The sequence below is a fragment of the Coptis chinensis genome, chromosome 5 (assembly GCF_015680905.1).
Source record: "Coptis chinensis isolate HL-2020 chromosome 5, ASM1568090v1, whole genome shotgun sequence".
NCBI classification, from domain to species: Eukaryota; Viridiplantae; Streptophyta; class Magnoliopsida; order Ranunculales; family Ranunculaceae; genus Coptis; species Coptis chinensis.
In genome coordinates, this window is record NC_141460.1 from 71,965,642 (window position 1) to 71,983,373 (window position 17,732).

The 17,732-nt window shown below is 34.9% G+C and overlaps 1 protein-coding gene across 1 annotated transcript; it reads right to left on the bottom strand.

Moving 5' to 3' along the window:
* Nucleotides 1-1,030: 1,030 nt before the first annotated feature.
* Nucleotides 1,031-5,866, bottom strand: LOC147498739 (uncharacterized). The gene is made up of 7 exons (XM_086560654.1): nucleotides 5,410-5,866; nucleotides 4,942-5,325; nucleotides 4,588-4,854; nucleotides 3,366-3,892; nucleotides 3,154-3,275; nucleotides 1,785-1,927; nucleotides 1,031-1,711 (listed from the first exon to the last, which is right to left on the bottom strand). The coding sequence occupies exons 1-7, from the start codon at nucleotides 5,695-5,697 to the stop codon at nucleotides 1,160-1,162; spliced, it is 2,283 nt and encodes a 760-aa protein (XP_086416780.1). The 5' UTR covers nucleotides 5,698-5,866; the 3' UTR covers nucleotides 1,031-1,159.
* Nucleotides 5,867-17,732: the final 11,866 nt, after the last annotated feature.

A 17,732-nucleotide genomic window follows, 5' to 3' on the forward strand; every position in this document is an offset into this window, starting at 1 on the left:
AGGTTGTGTTCGTTTTTTTTAGTCTCAAGTAATTTTCATAGCAGCTTCCAAGCTCCATTGCTTGGTCATGTACTCATGTCTATGTTTCCCGTCTTACTAACTGGATACATGTGGGATTATATTTAGGTGGATTGGAATATCAGTATTTTCAAGATGTATCCACTGAGTACCACAATTTATATGGAGAAAATTATGAGTTCAGATCAATATGGATATTCTGGGCTATGGTTTGTTGTTCTACTTCGCTAATCTCCATATACACTACTATGGAGATTGTTTATACCGGACTCAAATTTGAGCAATGCCAAAACTCTAATCTATGTGCCGTTTATGTGGCGCGCAACAGTGTTGCAATGTTGCAGTGAGCATCAAATGGCAAGTTGGTTGTGTTGACTGTTGATAAAATCATAAGATTATGAGAGAATTGTATAGGAAAGTGATCAGGTGAATTGTGGTCCCTCGTGTTCGTTTTGTTTTGTTTCTTTACCTGAAAAGAGGAGGAAATAAAAAACGGCAATTTGCATTAAAGAATTCGTACTTCAAAACCAATTTGCGCTGCTGGTTTGTAATAACAGGCCAATCCAAAACAGATAGCGAACAGCCCCCAGTATTGGTTTTCTTTCGTCATTTTTCTGCTTCCCAAGTATATCACGTGTTGCTATACTTCCCATGAGATTATGTACATAGTATTGTCCAGGTATGAACAGATGATAGCATCAACTTATTCGGATTCAGATTCTCAGTAGTACAATCCAATTTGATGCTACGTAACAACAGTAGGTGTCTTGTTTCAATTTATGATTAAACTGCATAATCATACAACAAACATACGAAAAAAAAAAGATATAGTTTTCTCCGTTTTAAAAGCAGCAGATATAGGCTGCAGTTTCAGTAACTGCCCTTCGTAATTTTGCAGCAACAGCAACAACAAAAAGCCAAACGTCCAACAAGTTTTTTGAGGCAAGTGTTTTAGAGGAATAAACGAACGTATAGGGAAAATTGCAAATGTAAAAAAATCTAGAAGAAGAAATGATATACGAACATTTTCTCTCCACCAAATTATATACAACCTGTAATTTCATTATCTTAATCTTTTACATGTAAGACAATGAATCGTTTCTGTTGTTACAGTATGAACAATAAAAGTTGAGAATAACCATTAAAAAACGACGTGAGAAACACCTCTAATCTGTAAGCCCCCCTTTGATCCGGGTATAATTCCAGTCTTGTATAGCTTATCCCCTCCCTCCGCTGGTGAGGACTGCCTTGTATTCTGGTCAGCTTCAACTGATGCCATCACCACACTTGCGTTCCAATGCCAAGGTTGAAGATATGGCGAAATAGGAGAACTTGGGGAAGACATAGACGATGGGAGAATAACTACAGAACCCCAGTCTCTCATTCCAATTGTGTGTTCCTTCAATCTCCGTCTAACCAACAAGTTCCCCATGTCTTGACCCACCATCTCCGTTACAGTTCGAAGTATTGCCATACATATTAGCAGCACCATAACTGCATCTTCTTCTGGTAAGAACTCCACTACTAATAATCTCCAATTCATCAGTGCTGTTGCTCTTCCATTGGGGTTACCTGGCGTGTATCGTACAAGTGTAACAAATGCATCTTCTTCTTCTGCTTGTTTATCTCCGGGTTTGCAGCTAACTTTATTCATTACCTGATACTGCATTTTTCTTCCTTTTAGTAACCTCACCTGCAACCACTCTTAACATTCAACCAGTTTTGCAAGAGAAGAACAGATTATTATTTGACACCAGTTTACTTACCGAGTCAGATGAGGTTCTGTTTTGAAGGTTCAAAGTAAGACCAGAGGAAACCCAATGTATTGTCAGCTCATCTCCTGTTGACAGACTCCATGTAGCTTTATCTTTCGAGTGTTCTCTGGGTGTGGCTGTTCCTGCCACCTTCTCTGCATTGGTGTTATTCGTTTTATAACATATTACCAAGAGTGGTTTGAGAAAGGTCTCCACTTAAAATAGTTGAGTAAACATATACATATATAATCAATGATTTATTACATTTTAAATACTAGAGCTCATGTTAATCAGGTTAACTAAGGCTTTAGCTCAAGCCAAATGCAACCAATGGTTTAAAAAAACAGAATACAAACAACGTCCCCATCCTCTGCCAATACGTTGTCCATGTCTCCCAAATTTAGCAAATACATGTATTTAGGAGTGGCACAGATGCCTATGTGTGTATCATCGGAGAGCGGTGGAAACCCTCCTCTGGTGCGTACAATCTGCTCTCTACATTCACACACAGCATCTTTATTGCTTGCTTACTATAGACTTAACAGACCAAAAGGAAACAAAGATATGATACATCACAATATAATATACATGAGTTGTCTGAGCTTTTCTTCATGCACATCAATGAAATGCATATGTAGTTATTGATGACACACTTAATATCTTTCATTACAGTCCACTCCCAAGGGATACTTGACATCTACTACTTAATCCGCATTTATGACTTACATTATGCCAAAAAGAAACAAAAAGGAAAAGAAACATAAACAATTACCAAAGAGACATGATTTACTTTGAGTATCTGTCCCAATAAAATAGTTCTCTAAAGGAAAACTTTTTCAAAGAAGCGTGGTTTACCAAAAATCCTTGGCTATTTTTCCCACTTCTATTTTCGCTGAGAAAGACTACTAAGATCTAATGAAAAAGACAAAAAATCAAGGGATAAAATAAATAAGGGAAGTAGCCCACAATTTGCTGATAGGGCTCATGTTTTGCCTACATACAGAAATCATGTCAGAGCTATTATGCCATGCTGTTATGAATGAGTGGATGGCACCCAAAGCTAATATTCCATGATTATATCATTTAGGAGACCCAATTAACATGTTTTTCTATCAGGAACTCCTGTTCTACTAAGAATAACCAACGGATAACCGATAAGAATTACATGTTACTTATTCCGTTATTCATGAGGTAATTCTTATTACAATGTGATAACCTGAAAAAATCAATACTTAGGGTCTTCAGTTTTATTTAGAACAACCAACCAGAAAAACAATCAAGTGAGTACTATCCCAGATTGGACCATGGTACACCAAGCTAAAGAGAGCAGCTAAATTGCCAGAGAAACAGAGAGAAGAGACTAACTAGACTGAAAGCATACCTGGTATTTTACCAATAGAACCTGCAACATATGCCCAAGAGCCTTCACGGACTTCTATTATTCTGTCTTCCCATTTCACAGCAATTGGAATTTCACCTCCTCTCCTCCAAATACCTCTTCCCCTCTGCACAAACATATCCGACCCGACATAATCAGTAGGATAAATATAAACAATTCTATTGGATCCTTTCAAAAGAAAAATATTTTTACACACATAGATATACCGTATTCGCAAAACGAAGCATTCCCTCCCTGCACGATCTAACACCGTTCGAGACAACCATCGTCCCTCTTGCGGCCGATACCGATTCATTTCTAATATTACATCTGATATCATTGCACCTGAATCATCTGTTACTCTATCAGGCACGCATTTCAGTAGGTACGGAGCTTGTACTGGTGGCACTATGGAAGCCACCAATCTCACTTTCTTCCCTAGCTCTTTTCCTACCGTAAGACACGGTGCACGAATTAAATCATTCCATAGAAACACTATCGTGCTTCGTACATTACTCTTTAAACAACTCTTGCCGCAACGTCTGAGCTCAAGGATAACTCCTCTGGTACCAAACTCAGAGTAAAGATGACATGCCTTTCTCCATGTATTGGACACCAGGAATGTGAGATCTTTGTCCATCTTCATCTCTTTGTGACATCGGAGCATTCGGAGTCTTAAGTACTCGTTCTCCTTATCTTGTGAATGCCTTACTTCCACCTTTTCTTTTACAAATATGCAGACCTGATAAAGCAAATCAGTGCAGTAGAATTAGTGCCTGCACGGACTGTCTTAACCAGATCATGACAACTTAATACCATTCAGACAGTTCTCGTTTCATTTTGCAACACGACTCCCTACGTATTAGCAATGTAGAAGAGAACTTCAGTGTTGGTCAAAAACAACAATTTACAAACAAAATCATATGTCTAGCAAAAATTGAAGAAGGGATTAGGACCAATTCCCTGCAGGATTCTAGATAACTTAGCTTCTTGAGATAGACCTTCTAAAATAACCTCACATGCTATGTTTAAGCACTGCCTGCATGTGGTCTTTAAGAATACAGAATATCTGTCATTCAGAGGACATTTCTTACGCTATCTTGCAAATGAAGCAAACATATATGCAGCCACATCTTTATCCCCAACTACACAAAAGTATGCCAACTGTACATGAGACCATATCGTCTACACCAAGGTGGACAACATCGAACTCTCCTGCTTAATGCATTCCACATGTTTTAAAAATAGGAACCTCCCAAATTCCTAATACTTGGATTGGAAGATAATTTTCAAACACATGAATGAAGTCACAATAGATTATCAAATGCTTTGTTATCGGTGTGTAAGGTGAGGACCTATATATTTGTAAGGCATCTGCTAAAACGTTAGTCACAAATTATACGGATACATTAACAAGGATATGAATGGGCTGCTTACCTCTAATAAGAATCTGGGTTCCATACACTTGTATTTAGAGTTAACATCAGTATCTGAAACCACCAAATAGACCGGTGGCTTCAACGACCCAGCTATCTCACAATCAAGCATTGCCCCTGCTTTCTCATAAGGTTCATCAAACACTTCTTCCCATAACTTCTTACTTCCTTCAACATCTTCATCTTTAAATGTATCCCAAATGCCAATCCGGTTCCCTAGTTCCCCTTCAATCTTTTTCACATCCTTGGCATATATGAGTGGATAACTCTGCATAAAAAACCATCACTCCAAGAACCAAATAAACAAAATGGTACTATAGATTCTTAAACACCAACAAAGACAGAAAACACTCACCATGTGTGTCAACCACATTAGTTGAATATCCAAAGTAGGCGTAAATCGAGAATGCCCATCTTTAAATTTCTCTAACAAGTACATAAACCTCTTGTATCTTTCTTTTGCTGCAATTAAATAAACTAGTTCTAACATATAAGGCTCATTAAATTTTGAATACAAGGAACTACACTTTAAAACCTCTTTTAACAGTTCCTCATTCGTAACAATCTCCACTCCCTCATCATCACAAATGGATTCCATCTCAAATGGCTCAAAAGGGTATCTACAACTCCACAGATCATAGCATCTATTCAAAGCAAACTCTTCATTCCCATCATCAGATATCACTGGTTTCTCAATCATTTTCGAAAATTTCACCTCACAATATTGCCGATACCTTACCTGTAAAATGGTGTGTCATTCTTTTCAATCACTTCCACACACACAAAAAAACATAAAAAAAATTATGAGTTTTGAGATACGTACTGGACTAAGAGTGTGACAATGCCAAACCCACTGTACATCTAAAGGAGGAAGAAGTATTGGTGATGAACCTCCAACAGTTACTTGAGAAATCAACGGCATCCATAGCTCATCATACCTTTTAATGGCTTGCCGAAGAGAAAAAGTGGTGTAAAGCCATTGAGACTCTGCCACTGCTTTCAGAAAAACGAGGTGGCGTCTTGCTGCAGTAACAAGATCAACACTCACTTGAATTTTGTCTAGTTCATCTGATATGTCCGAAACTCCAATACCATTACATACCATAGACATTATTGTATAATTGGTTCAGTATCTAAGATTGAAAAGTCCAATGAAATGAAATGGAGCCTATATCTATCTTTATCTTTATGAATGAGATAAGATTTGGGGAAAGAGCAAGTATAATAAGTGATTGGTGGACACATGGGCATGGTCTTTTGCTTCTAAGTACAACGTGTACAGTAAGAGATTCTTCGAAACAGACATAATGCTAATTTTTAGTGACTGCTATCATTTGCTTTGAATATTAGACTCAAGATAAGATTTTATGTTGGCATCTGTCTGTTTTAAGGTTAAGTTAGAAGAATATTGAGATTGTGAAAACGAAAGCTCGAAGCAGTTGGACATAATAATGAATTAATGATGCGCATGTGCACGCTTCAATGAAATGAAACAGCAGTCGGTAGACCGTTCTCACCGAGAAAGGTACGGGTTACTATACATGTTTTTGCAGTTCGGATATTAGGCACTAAACTACATTGTACTATCAAAAAATTATCACTTTGCGACTTGGAAGTATTTCAGATCAATTTTTGTTGATGTGGCCACCGTCCAATACCACGTGTCCGGCCATCTAGACATGTGGCATTTTTTGAAATACTCGTGACCTGGACCTCATTGCAAGCGTGAAATACACGATCTAGTTTCGCAATTTTAAAAACTTGAAACACTGAAATTGCGAGTTTAACCTTCTTCCTCCCTTCTCCTCTATTTGAAAACCCTAACTCTCAATTTGAATAGTTCAAAATGTCGTCCACCTCTATCAATTCGAATCATTCATGCTTTTGTGGAGAGTCATCTCCTTTGGTAATGTCAAAGACTATTGGAAATTTGGGAAGAAGATTTTTTTGTTGTACAAATTACAAAACTTACGACTGTGGCTACTTTGATTGGGAGGACAAAGTTCCAAAATCAACAAAGCAAAGCTTTATTGATTTGTACAAAGAGGTTGACGGATTGAAAGAAAGTTTGGAGGAAGCTAACATGAAAAAGGTGGAGTTGCAAGAAAAATTGAATGTAATTGTTCACTCTGAGAAGAAGAAGAGAACAGAGTTGAAGAAAAAGGTGACAACTTTGGAATGCCAGAAAACTTGTTTGATTTTGGTCATTGTATTCCTGCTTTACAAGTATTTGTTTGGTTAATAAGTGATGTGCATTGTGTTTCTGTAATGTAATAAGTTGAATGAAAATGGAATGAAATTGTAGAGTTCTCTGGTTTCTGTGTTTTTGTAACACTGGTTTCTGTCACTGTATGTATGTAATGAGTTCAATCAAAATACATTTCCTTAGATATATATTATAGTTATACTCTCTTGGCTCTATTTTTCAAGGCTTCACATAGTCTCCAATTTGTTGTAAACTCTAATACTAATTACAATAAAAAAAAAAAAAAAAAATCAAATTCTTAGATATATATTATAGTTATACTCTCACGAATCTATTTTTTGGAGCACTCACATAGACTCCAATTTTTTTTTCTAAACTCTATTACTAATTACGAACAAGTAGGATATAAATAAATAATCAATCCTAGCTAGAGTTTTACAGAGTCTCTAATTTTTCCTAAACAATATAGCTAATTACGGGGAAAAAAAAATATACAAAAAACTAAATTGCTAAAAATGATAGTTTTAGCCAAAAACGATTTTCTTAAAACTCGTAAGCCACAAAGAATAGTTTTTACACTAATCTCATGTGAAGTTTAACATAATAAATTTTTTTTTCTAGAAAATGACAATGAAACTATGAAAGAACAAAAGAAAAAATAAATAGAGTTGCTTGAACATTTACTTTATGCATTTGTTAACCACACATGTGAATGAGAAAAAAGGAACAAAAAAATTAAACTAATCTATCTATTAAGATAGGGTTTTTTTTTTTTTCACTACAGGACAAAACTATAATAAAGGACGGTCCAGATTGAATCTAGAACCATCAAACAGCTATTGTGCTCTTATTTTCCCCGAGATACGTGTTGGCAGCTATTAACTAAATGTGTCGCAAAGTTGATCCATGAGTTTAAACGGGCTGTAACGCTTAACAGTCAACAGTTAAAAGTCGCTCTAACATAATTTTCTGCTTTGTTTTGTTTATTGCAACAACATAAAATTGATTAAAACAAAATCGAACTCGGGAACCAGTTCCCAAAGGCTAGCAGTCAAACCAGTGTGTTAAATACTCACTGATGCAACCATCTTGGAGTAAAGTCATCCTATTTGTTGTCTTAGAATTTACTCATGGAGGTATTGTATGGATGCCCAAGCATGATTGCAACTAGTGCCCAAGGCCTTTAACGCATAGGTGAAACGTGCCGAAGGCATGCCGGTGAGTGTCTTTAAGACACGGGGCATATTCTAGTCATAAAATAAGTAACAGTATGGGTGTACACCCAAACATATAAAATTGTATTATATGCACTATATATATGGGCCTAATAAATAAAGTTGGATCAATTTGATGTATCATCCATGGTGGAATTTAGACATTTAGTCATAATTAAGAATTTCAAAAACTACAATTCCAGCAACAATAATTACAACATATTCCAATTAAATTTCAGAATTTTATAATTTCCAATTTTAGCGTAATAACGAGATTCAATTAAAGCGGACGTTGACTTAAATAAATTATATAACTATTGATTTAGTTAAAGTGGACCTTGGGCTTAAATAAATTATATACCAAACCAAACTAAAACAAATTACATGTGGAAAACTAAATTATACAAAAAATAACATCACAAAATATATAATAGAAAATGAAAAAAAAAAAATAACAGCAAACCAATAATGACAAATATTTTAAAATATATATAATACTGCATGAAACTAACGTCAAAAAACAATTAACGGAAAATATAAAACTAGATATAAATGCATCAAACTAACCTCAAATAATATTTAACGGAAAATCAGAAATTGGATACACATGCAAGTATTAAACTAATCTTAAAAAGTAATTAATAGACAATCGGAATATGGATACAACTGCATTAAACTAACCTCAAAGAATAATTAACAGGAAATCAAAACTTGGATGTAAATACATCGAACTAACATAAAAAAAAATAATTGTCAGAAAATCGGAAACTGGATGCAAATGCATTGAACTAACCCTCAGAGATTAAATTAATGAGAAATCGGAAAATGGATGCAACTGTATTGAACTAACGTAAAAAAAATAAACTGTAAATTGGAAACAGGATGCAAATGCATGAAACTAATCTTAAAAAATAATTAACGGGAAATCGGAAACCGAATGCAACTACACTGAACTAATTTCAAAAAATAAATTGGATGCAAATCCATTGAACTAACTTCAAGAAATAATTAACGACAAATCAGAAACTGGATATGATGCAAATTCATTGAACTAACTTCAAACAATAATTAATGAGAAATCATAAAGTAGATGTAAATGCAACCTCATCGAATAATAAATAAGAAATCGGAAACTGAATGCAAATGTATTAAACTAATCTCAAAGAATGATTAACGGGAAATCAGAAACTGTATGCAAATGCATTGAACTGACCTCAAAGAACAATTAACAGAAAATTAGAAATTAGATGTAAATGCATTGAACTAACTGCAAAGAATAATTAACAAGAAATCAGAAACTGGATGCAACTGCATTGAACTAGCTAACCTCAAAAAATAAATAACAGAAAATCAGAAACTGGATGAAAATACATTGAACTAACCTCAAAATATAGTTGTGATATATGTTGTGGGAATGTCTCGATAAGTATATATAGTTTTGCATTTAAAACGGTGTTTATCTTATCTTTCTTCTTATGATTGGGAACACCTTGCTATTCGAGTAGCTTCAATATGAACTTCATCTTATTAGACAATCTTACAAACCTTCAATCAAACTTCTATTATTAAATAACAAAATGAAGTTGAAAGGTTTTATGAATGGCGAGTTATTTTTTTTTTACTAGAGAGTACGTGGGGGTTTCATGTTATAAGAAATTTGGATGAGTGATCAATACAATATTTGTATATAATAGTTCTACATATATAGTTGCATATATTTTTCAGAATAATTAATGTGACAGGACCCGTTCGTAGATAATCTTTGAAGATCCCACATAGTGAGTCAGGTGTAATTTAAAAAATAATTAACGGAAAATCGAGAACTGGATAATCTTTGATGATCTCATATACTAAATCAAGCATAATTTATTTTTATGTCATGTTTGTAAAGACACTACAGATGGATCAGTAGAAAGTTGATATTATACACCACATTGGATAGTTAAAAGGAAATTAAAAACTGGATTCAAATACATTGAACTGAGCTCAAAGAGTAATTAACGGAAAATCAGAAACTTTATGCAAATATAATAAACTCAACTTAAAAAGTAATTAATTAGAAATCGGAAACTGACTGCAACTGCATTAAACTAACATCAGAGAATAACTAACGGGAAATTAGAAATTGGATGCAAATTCTTGAAAAATATTTAACGGGAAATCAGAAACAGTATGCAAAAATGCATCAAACAAACCTCAAATAATAATTAACAGGGAATCGGAAACTGGATGCAAATTCATTAAATTAACCTCAAAAAATAATTAACAGAAAATCAAAAACCGAATGCAACTGCATTGAACTAACCTCATAGAATAATTGGCGGGAAATCAAAAACTAGATACAAATACATTGAAATAACCTCAAAGAATAGTTAACGGGAAATCAGAAACCGGGATGAAATTACATCAAACTAACCTCAAAGCATAAATAATAAGAAATTATAAACTAGATGCAGATGTATTGAACTAACCTCAAAGAGTTATTAATGAGAAATTGGAAACTAGATGCAAATATAATAAACTAATCTAAAGACTAATTAACGAAACATCGAAAAATGGATGCAACTACACTGAACTAACCTCAATAAATAATTAACGGGAAATCATAAATTTAATACAACTGCATTGAACAAACAAACCTAAAAAACTAATTAACGGGAGATCGGAAACTTGCTACAAATGCATTGAACTAACCTTAAAGAACAATTAACTGGAAATCGAAAATTGGATGCAACTGCATTGAACTAACCTTAAAAAATAATTAACGAAAAATCGGAAACTGGATGCAACTGCATTAAACTAAAATCATAGATTAACTAATAAGCCGAGAAATCAGAGATTTGATACAATATCCTTAATGAATATTTAACGAAAAATCGGAAACTGGATGCAAATATATTGAAATAACCTCAAAGAATAGTTAATTGGAAATCAGAAACCGGATGTAACTACATCGAACTACCCTCAAAGCATAAATAACCAAAAATTGGAAGCTAGATGCGAACTAACCTCGAGAAATAATTAATGGGAAATCAGAAACTGGTTGCAGATGTTTTTATTGAACTAACCTTAAAGAGTAATTAATGAGAAATTGAAACATGGATGCAAATGCAATGAACTAATCTCAAAGAGTAATTAATGAAACATTGAAAACTAGATGCAACTGAACTGAATTAACCTTAATGAATAATTAACGGGAAATCAGAAACTTGATACAACTACATTGAATTAACATCAAAGAGTGATTAACAAAACAATGAAAACTAGATTCAACTGCACTGAATTAACCTTAATTAATAATTAATGGGAAATCAAAAACTTGATACAATTACATTGAATTAACTTCAAAGAATAATTAATGGGAAATCGGAAACTATATGCAACTACATTGAACTAGCATCAAAGAATAATTAACGTAAAATTGAAAACTTGATGCAAATGTATTGAACTAACCCCGAAACATAGTTGTATTATATGTAAGGAGAATATAATGTCTTGAACATAGTTGTATTATATGTAGGGAGAATATAATGTCTCGATAAGTATAGTTTTGTATTTTAAGTAGTGTTTATTACAATTCTTTTATTATGATTGGGAATGTCTTGCTATTCAAGTAGCTTCAATATCATCTTCGTCACATTGGGCATTCTCACAAAATTTCAATAAAACCTCTATTATTAAATAACCTAATAACAAAAATATATCGATGAGTTTTATCAAGGTTTGATACTTTCTTTTTATAGAGAGTGGCGCAAGAAAATTGAATGAGTGATTAATATAATTTATATATCTCATAGCTGTGCATAGTTGCTAATATTATTTAGAATAATTTAATATAACGACAGCCGTTTGTAGGACGGGTTCGAAAACTAGTGATAATTTAATTAACATAGCAAAAGCAAACATTAAACATCACTACACTACATCAGGACTTGATAATTTAACATAGAACAAGACAACCAAGCTAAAAAAACATCAAAACATAGAAACAAAACAAGACACTGCCTAGATAAACCTAACAAACACACTTCAAACATACACCAAGACATCACTTCTTAGACTTAGACTTCTTGAACTTCATACAAAACCCAGGATAAGTTGCAGCAGCAGCAAGACTCAGGATAACCTCTTGAACTTGCTGCTTGGATGTTGTTGGTGCTGATTCCCTCACTGCTGCTTCATTTATTGCTACTGCTGGTAACCTTGGAGATTTCCTGAGCTTATGTTCGAATCGGTGGAACTTCTAGACTTGGTTCTCTAGGTCGACTTGCCTCTCCCTCTTCCAATAGCTCAATGATGCACATCCTTCCACAGTCATCACGAGGCTTCAGATTAATGGCATCATTCTCATAAACAACCTCCATGAACATTCTCTTCCCCTGCTTTGTTTTGATGAGCTCCCAAACTGCAACCTTCTTTCAAAAGTTTTGGGTTCTCCCTTACCCTCAACATGGATCATCTGACCCTTGGTCATTATTTTTTCGAATCTAAACCTATTGCATACAACCTCTACCCCTCTAGGATGTTTTTATAGATTGCATACCAAACACCATTAATTATCACCAACTATAAAGTTCAAAATTAAAACTATAACACTATTTACAAGACATTAGTCAAATCAGTTTTCAATATGTTCATTAAAGCATTCTCTTTGACCAAAAAAAAAAAAAAAAAAAATGTTTCCTTACATTCAAAATATGACACTTGTTCTTTGCATGACCATGTTTGAGAGAAACATACAAAACGTGACACTTGTTCATTAAAGCAACAAGTCTGAAACCATTAATACACTCTTAAAACACCAAAATGGGCTAGATCAATTTTACCAAATAATTCATGGGATGCCTTCTGCTGTACTCTTTGCAATTTTGATTCCCCGAAGTTCCAAGTGGTGTATTATTTGACCCTTGACTACTTCCAACTTGATCACTTGCACTTGAAGTCTTCCTTTGTACAACTCTCCTTTCTTGTGGTGGCTATATAAGAAATAAAGCATAATGAATAAAAACTTACCAAAGTAAACTAAAGAATAAAGACATAAACTAAACTAAATTTTAAATTGCAGACACTTAAATGAATAAAAAACTTAAAGTAATAACTTACATGAAAATATTTTCTTCCAGTTGGAGGTAATATGTGTACTCCATCATCCATTGACACAGTTACTCTTGGTGCAAGTGGAACAGCTAATCTTGAAGCAGTCTACACAGTCATGCACAATGAATAAGCCAATGCACTCAAACTAATTTATTGAAAAAAACTAAACTAAAACACTCACATTGATGTCAGCTTCTCCTTCAATAATATTAGTGTTTACACCAAGTGGAACAGTAATTGGCTCACTGCTTCCTCTTCCTCTTTCACCCCCTAGCCCTTGTACCTTTACCCCTTGTACCTCTACCCCTTGTACTTGGTTGCTGATTAGTTGCATTCTCATCTCTTAAAGTACTTGGCCCTTCATTACTTGGAGTTGGTTCATTTGAATTCAATGGTGTCAATCTTGAAGCAGTCTACACATAATGCACTATGAATAAGATAATGCACAAAACATAATGAATGAAAAGTACATTAAATATATTAGAAGACTCACATTGATGTAAGTTTCTCCTTCAGGACTAGTGTATACTCTAAAGCCTATAGGGACTGGTTCCCTTCTTCCTCTCCATCTTTGACCTCTACCCCTTGTACCTCTGCCTCTTGTACACCTACCTTCATTACTTGCATTCTCAGCTGTTACATTAGTTGGCCCTTCATTAGTTGCATCCTCAGCTGGGACATTATTCACTTCTCCTTTCTTCTTCCTCACCTAATGTTATATTAACATATTTAAATACAATCAAAACCACTTGTAAAAATAACTTATAAAAGTAAAAGACAAATGCGTACTCACTTGTTTCTTTCTAAGTGGTCGGTCTGTAGACTTGCATGACCTTATGTTGTGTTCCTCACTATTGCATCTAGAACAATGCATTTTCCTACCCTTCCTGCATAGTTGGTGAGAAGCCTTGTCTTCTGTCACTTTTCCAGTTCCCACTTGTGTCACTCTTCTAGTTCCCACTGCTACTCCTTCCTTCCTTCTATTCTTCTTGGGTCTGCCATGTATCCTCCTTGCTATGGGAGGCAAAATAGTAGGCCTCTTTGTCTTATGCCACATGTTTTGACCATTCAAAGGCTGTAACACATGATTATATATCTTCTTGTACTCTGCCACACTATACTAACTAGATACATACTGCAATGGATCAATGTTGAGATAATACATAACTGAAATGGCATGTGGACATGGGATGCCATTCATTTCCCACATTCTACAGCTGCATCTCATAGCAGTTGCACCCACAGTAAAAGCTTCATATTTGTTCTTCCTGGCCTCAAATAAGTTGCTTCCATTGTAATGTGTAGACCAAAACCTATGATCTTCTTTATTTTTTTTTTCTAACTTTTGCATGATAATAGGACAAAAGGCAGTCTTCCAGTTAGCCATTGCTGCAATCTTCTTTTGCACTCTAGCAATTACTTGCAATCTGATATCCTCAAGCATTTCTACGATGTTCTTTTCCCTTGCTTCCACTATTGTTGAGTTAAATGTCTCACATATGTTGTTGTCAACAGAATCTGAACAAGGAAACATGCTAAAAAAAGTTATTGACCACTGTCTTGGGTTTTGCTTCACCATGCAGTGGTGATATGCATCCTCAGAATACCTTTTCATTTCATCCATGTTTTGTTCAAACTTTTAAGGAGTCCCACATTTGCTAGCCTTCCAAAACAGAAACTTATACTGTAAACTAGGGAATGTCTTCTTGAAATTGGCATATACATGCCTGGCACAATTTCTATGCTCAACAAAAGGCAAATAGTCTTTTATCACTTGTACAAGACCCTTTTACTGGTCACTAATAATAGTCAACCCAAGACCCTGACCCTCACTATAACCCAAGTCTTGCATCAGCAAATCCAAAAACCACATCCAACTATCTGATTTTTCCACTCCTGCAACTGCCCATGCTATTGGGAACATTTGATTGTTTGCATCTCTACCAATGGCTGCCAGTAGCTCCCCCTTGCAGTACCCCTTCAAGAAACATCCATCAACTCCAATAACTTGTCTGCAACCACCCTTCCATGCATTTATAAGTGCAACAAACCCTATATACATGCGCTTGAACACTGCAGGTTCATTAGGTGGGATGAAATAATTCTATCTCAATAGTACTCCTAGGATTACTCCTTCTTAGTTCAAATTGGTAGTCCCACAACTTTGCATATACACCAGCCAACCTATTTTCAACTGCATCTAGAACTTTGCGTTTAGCTTTGCTACACTGACACAATGTCACATCAAGCTTAAACTTGTGCATAATATGCTCTTTCAAATCCTTCAATTTCATTTTAGGATACTTCAGTATCTTCTCTCCATATATCCTAGCAATCCATTTATAGTTAGCAATCTGGACATCAAATATCCTTGAACACTTATGTTCTTCTATATAAGACTTTATCTAGAAGCTTCTCTTGCTTGTCATCCAACTAGCATATAGTCTAAATGGGCAATCCTCAGCACATAATGCAAGGATTCTTTTCTGGTTGTTTAACTTCAACCAAAGTTAGTACCCATGAGCAAATGCAAAATCCTTCAAACAATCCTTGGGCTGATTAGGGGATGCAAACACCATCCCTAGTCTTGGTTGCACATGAAATACATCAGTCTTGGGATCAAAACTAGGGTACCTAAACTTCTTGGTTTTTCTAATACCATCATCCTCATCAGTATCTGGACTTTCATAATCACTTGAATCTATATAGTCACTATCAACATCCCCATGGTCAACTTCATCATCACTAATAAACACATTGTTGGCTTCATCAACATAAAGCCCATCCACTGCTACAACACCAATACTGGCATTCATTGCTTCAACATCATCATCACCTTCAGCATTTATTGCTTACTCAGCTCCAGTACCATTCACTTCAGGTTCATGATCACCATCATCCCAAATTGATTTCATTCTTTCAAGTCTTTTTCGTTTTTTCCTTTCTTCTATCATTTTCCTAACTTCAATAAGCTCCTCATCATTATCAGACAATTCATGCAAATCCTCAAACCTAAAATCTTCCTCATCTGACTCATTATCATCTGAAATACAAACCTTATCACTCTATAACTGAGTTTGTATCTCAATGTCTTCTCCATTCTCTAACTCAACTACTTCAATATCATGCACAACACTTTGTTCACTTGAATCCACCTCAACATCATGTTCAATGTATACCTCAATTCTATTCCCAGCCCTAACTTCTTGCAGCATTTTCATAATACTAGTATCATCAAAAATTAACATATAACCCTGACTGCTGGCTTGACCATAGTGCATTTTACTCACATTATAATACCCCAACTCCTCCACCATTGATTTTAAATCAAAATACCAAAATCTATATGGATCAATATTGTCCAAGCACTCTACCCTACCACCAAGGTAATGAAGGTCTGGACTAGTAACAAATGAACCCCCATGATGGAGATTAATTACAACTGTTTCCAATGCAGTAATTTAGCAACAATATATTAATAATATGACAACAATCAACTGTGTAACAATATATATTTAAATTGAAAAGAAAAGCACTACCATAGTATAATATTCATGTATAATAGCCGACAACAATATGACAAAAAACAATATAAAAAACATTAACTTACTTTAATCTGGACCAGATTCCTATGGATTAGTGTTTTATATAGGTTAGGGTTTGTGTGAATTAGGCAATTTAATCTTAAAGACAACGAATTTTGGTCAATTAGGGTTTCTGATGAAATCCCCAATTTTTGGGCGCTCAAACAAAAGAGAGAGAAAAGTTGGAGAGGGAAAATGCGGGAAATGACATTCAACTTGTTGGCTATTCAGCTTGTGTGGCAAATTTGGCCACGTCAACACATGTTTTTTATGATAAATAAAATGACATGTCTCCACGTAAGATTATAAAACCTCCAAACTTGGCCACGTCAGCACATTTTGGCCATAATATTTGCCCAGGTCGCAACCTAAATTTTTTTTTATAGTAAAATGTAGTTTAGTGCCTAGAAAATTGTATAGTATCCAAAGTGCTAAAACATGTATAGTACGTTGTATAGTATGCCAATTAAGTGAATCAGGTTTAAATCCTTGTACTTAAAAAAAAAAAAAAAAAAAAAACAACAACAACAACTTAGTTCACGTTTTAAACTGAACCGAAAAAAATACGGAAAAAAAATAAAGAAATGGGGCTCAGCCCTTTGGTTTTAATCCGGTTGAGTATAAACCCCTTCTTATCGGCCCATCCCACATAACCTCCCTATTTATCGGCCCATACCACATAACCTCCCTGTTTTCCAATAACAGGGCAAATCCAGTCCGATTTCTATTTCCTATTTTATTTTATTACATGTAAGTACCCTCCGTTCTACACTACAATACACATGTCCACACACTAGGTCGTAGTCTATCAGCTCATACCAATTCATCAGAGCGTACCAGTGACCCAACCCCAGAACGTCCCCAACATCAATTATAGCCATGTATGGAAGCAAATCAGCTAGCGCAATCCTGGAGCTCAGTCAACGCAACAATCAAGAAAACATTTACTTTGTAACATCAGAGTAATGACGAATCTCCAAGATAGCACATAAGGTGGATCTATACTTCATAACGGCCTGGAGCAAATATGGAAGGTCAGCTCAAA